The sequence below is a fragment of the Lottia gigantea genome, assembly GCF_000327385.1.
Source record: "Lottia gigantea unplaced genomic scaffold LOTGIsca_65, whole genome shotgun sequence".
Classification (NCBI taxonomy): domain Eukaryota; kingdom Metazoa; phylum Mollusca; class Gastropoda; family Lottiidae; genus Lottia; species Lottia gigantea.
The window spans coordinates 189,837-196,972 of record NW_008710211.1 but is presented as its reverse complement, the minus strand read 5'-3'; the positions used below and the strand labels follow the sequence as shown (position 1 = coordinate 196,972).

The following is a 7,136-nucleotide window of genomic DNA, read 5'->3' as shown; positions in this document are numbered from 1 at the left end:
ACTTTTTAAACATGCATGTTCAGATACTAAGGGTTTTATTGAGCCTGGCGAACTTATATACGTAAATTGCTTAATCTACCATATATAACTCATAATTCATTGTTACCAATATGTCACGACATTCCTGTAGAAAACCAACTGCATCTGAGATTTTTTAAGTTCTTTAAAATATGTCTTTTAAATAAGAATGAATGTATTAAGATGTGCAGTAGCCTTGCTTTTATTGGAAGCAAATCTCCCACTTGTAACACCCTATCATATATTTGTCATAAATATAATTTTTCCCGTTATAACATAAATTATATAGCGTGTAATATTTTCTACGCCAATCACGAGACTGCAGAAAATGACTGCAACAGCAATTAGAGATATGACGTCATTGATAGAGTCAAAAGAACACAAAGTGGATTACTCTAACATAAAAGAAATCATTCATCATCTTTGTACATGGTAATTGCATTGATGTGAAGTTATTTATTGTATATATTGTCTAAAGTGTACCATGTTTTCTGAGTACGAATAAAACATTTGAAACTTGGGAGTTGGTTAAAGACTGGGTCAGTCTCAATTTTTCTGTTTGTGGGCAGATTGAAGGACATTCACGTCCCTAAATTTATGGTTATTACTGAAAGCAAATAATAAAAGATATATATCATGATAAATATTATTATGTTATTAACATATTTTTTCTGTTAAGGTAGTGCCCTTTCCAGCAAGAAGTTTCCAATCATCAGGTATCTCGTTCAGTGGAACTTTAAATAAGTAACATAGCTGTCCTCCAGTACGTATATTTAGTTTATCACTACTCATCGTTACACATTCACTCATCTCGTTACACTGTTTCATGCATTGGTCAAGATCGTAATCATCACTCGCGAAGATGACTGGTGATCGGAAAAGGACGCAATAGTCCTGTCTAAATAAATTTGCATAGTTACATTGGGAAGTATTGCTACACAGTTCATTACATCCCTCCACATCTGTTGGGCGTCCGAATGGTGATGGAGAGAAAATTGTTCCGACTATCACTATTGTACCATTGTAATACTTGATACAATCTGGAATATAAATTAGGTATATAGTTTGATTGTAGTATAAAATATTTCTATCATATTCGTATTGAAGAGTCGATATTAGGCTATTGGTTTCAACATTTTGAAACTCCAACGGTTTTGGTAAAAAATCATCAGTAAATAAAAAATTACCAAAATGTTATTTGATATAATTTTACCAGTTGACGATTGAGGTGCTAACATTCGGAGGCACGATCAAGATGTCTTTTTAAACTCAAACAAGTGCGATTCAAAAATCACCTGGGAGGGGGGGGGGGGTAATATTTGCTTCGACACCCCTCTACATCCCCCATCTCCTACGCATATGGAACATCTTATGGAAAATTAGGTCAAAATTTTGTAAAGTCGTCAATTCATGGTTCTGTACAGATATTTTCCTGCTAACCTTGTTTTAGAAAACGTGAATTCAATGCACTCGTCGTGAAAGTCAGCACTATGCACAAAAATATATGTTACCCTCGCATGGCGTTTTCGTCATCCAATCTCCATTTTCTCCACATGTCAAAGTTCCATTCAAACCTCGCCTGGTGTAACCAGTCAAACAGTTAAAATCATAATCTTCACCAGATATACCTGATGGTGTTAAATCAACGGAATTTTCGATTTCTTCACCAAGTGGACACCTAACAGCTAATTTTGGTAAAACAAACAGGAAAACATAAAGAATACAATGTCAAGTGTAATAAAAAACAAAACAAACCGTGGACGAAGATAAGAGTTATGACCTTTCACACACAAAAAAAAACTGTCATTATGAAAATCACAGTTCTGTGAATATTGTTCGCTTTGTATTTCTATTTTTTCAAGAAAAGTTTTTACAGCTTTCGAGTTGTTATCGATATTTTTTTTATTTTATTTTTTTTTTTCATTTTGTTGTCAGAGTATCAAGAAAAACTGTAATACGGAACATTTTTGGCATCGAGTTCTAGTTAACTTAGCGGAAAAATTCGAACACATTCAGTATGCACTTTTTCACAGCTTTAAATAAATATATGAAATTATATGCATTATAAAAATTTGGAAAAAAAATTGAAGAAAATTACTATTAAGTAAGAAAACGTTAAAAAGATTGTCTAACCAGGTCAGCAGGTCATAGAGGGTTAATGTGGAAATAAGTTATTTTAAGTTATGCGGACTATTGCTTCGACACCCCTCTCCATCCCCCCATCTCCTACGCATATGGAACATCTTATGGAAAATTAGGTAAAAATTTTGTAAAGTCGTCAATTTATTATGTTACCCTCGCATGGCGTTTTCGTCATCCAATCTCCATTTTCTCCACATGTCAAAGTTCCATTCAAACCTCGCCTGGTGTAACCAGTCAAACAGTTAAAATCATAATCTTCACCAGATATACCTGATGGTGTTAAATCAACGGAATTTTCGATTTCTTCACCAAGTGGACACCTAACAGCTAATTTTGGTAAAACAAACAGGAAAACATAAAGAATACAATGTCAAGTGTAATTATTGTTCGCTTTGTATTTCTATTTTTTCAAGAAAAGTTTTTACAGCTTTCGAGTTGTTATCGATATTTTTTTTATTTTATTTTTTTTTTCATTTTGTTGTCAGAGTATCAAGAAAAACTGTAATACGGAACATTTTTGGCATCGAGTTCTAGTTAACTTAGCAGAACAATTCGAACACATTCAGTATGCACTTTTTCACAGCTTTAAATAAATATATGAAATTATATGCATTATAAAAATTTGGAAAAAAAATTGAAGAAAATTACTATTAAGTAAGAAAACGTTAAAAAGATTGTCTAACCAGGTCAGCAGGTCATAGAGGGTTAATGTGGAAATAAGTTATTTTAAGTTATGCGGACTTAGTGGAAAAATTCGAACAGAATTATAATGTGCAAATTCATAGCTGTATATAGATACCTAAAATAATATACCTAAAAAATTTTGAAAAATATCTGAAATAAAATATACTATTAATAAGAAGGGATTATAAGGAGTTAAAAACATTATGTAACGGGTATTGAAGCCAATTTCACACCTTTGTAGTTTTGTCACAAAAGTCAGAGTCTTCGGACTATATTTTGCACAAACTAGCAAATTTGTAATTCCACAGAATATGTACCATTTTCATTTTGTACCTTTGTCGTGTTTGCAAATTCTTAACTGTTTAGCCGCCATCTAGAACAATGCAAATAATCGTAAAACTTAAATTAATCCGATTGTTCTCAAATTTAATGTAAATTGTAAGTTGGAAAAATACCTAGGTCCTCTAGTCACCCTTTTTTTGAATTTCGACTTTGTCTTTGCATGATTTCCTGTCAAGGTTTTTTCTGACAGCATTGACAGACCAAATTCTAAAAGCTAATAACTTTTGAACCTGACCTTCGACACCCTTCATCTTTGTACAGAAATATTTGGTTTCTTTGAAAATTTAGAGTGATACCCGTATTTGTTGTTTTGATCAATTACCCGTGTTTTAATTGGGCTCTGAAAAATGGGTAATTTGCACAATTTTTGTATCTTCTGGGGATTATACCACATGAATTTGAGCTATGGCAGCATTCAATGTGATGTTATTACAATTTGCTTGTCCTAAGCTTTCTAACACTGTTTTTATGTAAGTTGTCAACCTTTAACGTTCGGAATTATGCAATTTTTAAAATAGGTGATTTTGAACCCTTGTTTTAGTTCTAATTAACTTAGTGAAACTTTTAAAACAATATTCTTATGTTCAATACACAACTTTAAAACAATATATAAACCAATATGTATAAAAAAAAAATTACCACAATTCTTAGAATAAAATTCAATTAGACAGATGTAAATTTTACAAAAAGAATAAGTATTTCATATGTTACCTTGACATGATGGTTCCGAAGACCATTTACCATTCGTACAGGAAGTTTGGATTTGTAATTGATAACCGATTTTGCAAGCAAACCGTTTGTTATCCTCACACGTCTCTCTTGGAATCCATACAGCGTTCTCTATCAGATTGTACTTATCACAAACTACAAATAACAATATATATTACAGTCTTAAAACAATGTAAATCTACTATCGGAAAGAGGGGCTATCTCTAATCATACAAATCAATACAATTACTATGGGTAACCAGCTTTGTTTCATGATTCAAGTAGACTCACTCACAGCAGGTTAAAAAAAAGATACAAAACACAGCACGCTGGTCATTCATATGAAAAATCTTAAAACGGAACTTCTTGATCTGTATTCAATCAGATTAAAAACTGAATGGATTAAAGTGACCTATTATTCATATTTAAAATGCCCAGAATTCGTTTTACTTCAATCCCTTGCCGCAGCCTCCTCCCCATTCTGGAATTGATAACCTTTTTTCGTTACTGTAGACAGGGACTAAATTGTTACCCATACTTACCAGATTTTTCCCAAAACCCTCTCATCGTATTGGGTTGTTGTCGAGGGCTGGCCAGCGTTAAGGATCCAGTCCATAACATGACCACTACCAGCATCAGATTAGCTTTAACCATCATATTGACTTTATTATAGGATATGTGGACAGCTATGCAATGTATGGTATATATAGACGATCAGAGAAAGCATGTTAAATGTATTACATCGAATTGTCTTGTATTCTGGTGTATTTCCGCCCACAGCTGATAAATAGAAATCATGTTGTTATTCCCAATAAAGCGTGTATTGATTTATTAGATCGATTAAAACAGAATTTAGAGAGAAATAAATAATAATAATAATAATAATAATAATAATGATAATAATGAAAGCCACACAATTAGAGGAAAATTAGAGGTGTTGACAAAAACGAATGGATTTTGTTGAAAATATCAATGGGTTCCTTTTTGGCTATCAGTTCCATATAATAGATATTTTAAGTGGATCAGTTCTGTCAGTAGGATTGAGCAACGGCGGGCATCTAAATGTAAGTGGCATTTGAGACGACAGTGGTGGAATCCTCAACTAATGACAGCAAATGCATTCCTGGCTGCTTGAGATATATCTAAGGTACTTATGACCGTTTAGATCACAACAAGAGAAACGAAGGCGACTGGGTGAGATTTAATTTTTTTGTGGGCCGATGTAAATATGTTACATTCTTGTTAGGTATGTTATTTTTGGCATTTATTATTAATTCAGATGCGAAAAAGGCTGGTGAGCTCTCAATATTACTAATGTCAACAACGCAATCCTAGCTTTTACACTAAATGTCCAGTCGGAGTTATTTTATAATTTCAGATATTCCGTTTGAATAATGATGTGTGGAAATGAAATTAAGACGACAATACACAGGGCCATGATCGCTAATAATATTTGGTAGATAGTAAGATTCTGAAATGGCCGTTACAGTCAGATAAGATGAGATCAATTAATGTTTCTGTTTGTTTTCAATGACCCTTGTAGCATCTGTCATTAAAAGTTTAAAATCAAACAGTTGAATAGAATTGATATTTGTGAGAAAATCTGTATTGAAATCACCGAAAACTACTATATACTTTTTCAGTCGGGTAAAATGTGGAAAGGCGTTTAATTTAGTACAGTTTCTATCCAGATGCCAAAGTTTATCCCTACGCATAAAGATGGGTTCCCTTATTTTCATTTATGAAAATGAAAATGCTAATACTTATATGAATAGAAAGTAGAGGTGTTCTTGGAAAAATACCAGTTTGTCATATGTCCATAATTAATTCACAATTAGCTAAATTAGAAGAGAATTACCAGCAGAATTCCAATGAGTGACCGATCAAAAAAAACGTCAAAAAGTCTTTTTTGTTTATCCAGACTGTACATACATGAACATTTATGATTGGTTAAAACTCTTAAGTTATATGCAATAAGAACATAATGATATGATTAAGAATACATGATAATTCATTAGAAACACCAATTAATCAAATAGTTTGCTTAATTTGACACTAAAAATATAAGAAAACCAATCTTTACAGAAATAGTTATTGCGAATATAGAGAGAAATTCCTCCGCCCAGCCAATTTTGATCTGTCCTGTTTTACTGTTGCATGAAAACCATCGATAGAAAGGGTGTTGGAAGAAATGTTTTTGCCAAGCCATGTTCCGGTTAAAAGAATAAAATCAGTCCTCCGAATAACATCGAGAGCGAATAGGTCTTTTGTAATTTGTTTGCGTACACCTCTTTCATTTAGATGCACAAGGGAGACCAATTTCTTAGGGTCTTGGATTTTGTTCTGTCTCCGACAGAAGTAAGAATATTCTATAGGAGTATAATGTATAGTTGTGTTTTAAGAGGACGTGTGTAGCCTTGCACTTAAAGGTCTGGTATTGAATTTAATAATGATAAACCTATATACATGAATAATATTTACAGTTTATACAGTGGCGTCACCCCACTTTCAAATGTTTTAGCATTTTACATAGCTAAAGAATGGCCTATGCCCCCCTAGTAAATTGTGGGGCCCATGCTCGTCGGCCCACCCCCTTGCCTGATGTTTCCAAGAAACGCCACTGAGTATATGCATATAGATATTTAGCTAGAAACAACGCTGTGATACTGAGTCATAAATATAATTTTGAATTGGTCTATGACCATATGTGACAAGTAAATGACGAATATATTGTTATGCAATAAAATCTTAAAGAAACATTAAAATACCAAAGTGAATCATAGTATTAGAGGAAGAAAAATATACAATGTCAATTTCTAATTCGAGAAATTATTTATGAAGACAACTAACATTTTTAAAATTTTGGATTCTGAAATGAAATACCGAAGTTTAAAACAAACTTAAGACCGCAAGACATGGACAATATTTACAGCTATGGCAATTTTATATATCATAAATCAAGACCTAAATCAACCTTCCAAAATGGCGACAACTTTTAACAGTTAACTGCCACTAATTTGTACATAATTCATGATTATTATTTTGATAAATAAAACAATAAAACTAAATATAATACAGGAAGTTAGTTTAGCAGGAGGGATGAAAGGACTACCAATACCTTATGACAATAGACGAATATAATTGTGACGTGGCAAAAATTAATGCCTAAATACGCCACTAGTTCCTCTTGAATTCAATTTTAGCAATTGCTCCAAGTTTCGTTAAAAACTCTTAATAAGTGA

General features: G+C 32.5%; 1 protein-coding gene across 1 annotated transcript; it reads right to left on the bottom strand.

Annotated features, from left to right (window-relative positions):
• Nucleotides 1-651: 651 nt before the first annotated feature.
• Nucleotides 652-4,557, bottom strand: LOTGIDRAFT_235483 (hypothetical protein). Its single transcript, XM_009064768.1, has 5 exons — nt 4,437-4,557; nt 3,898-4,050; nt 2,314-2,487; nt 1,530-1,703; nt 652-1,058 (listed from the first exon to the last, which is right to left on the bottom strand). The coding sequence occupies exons 1-5, from the start codon at nt 4,549-4,551 to the stop codon at nt 676-678; spliced, it is 999 nt and encodes a 332-aa protein (XP_009063016.1). The 5' UTR covers nt 4,552-4,557; the 3' UTR covers nt 652-675.
• Between the last annotated feature and the right edge of the window lie 2,579 nt (nt 4,558-7,136).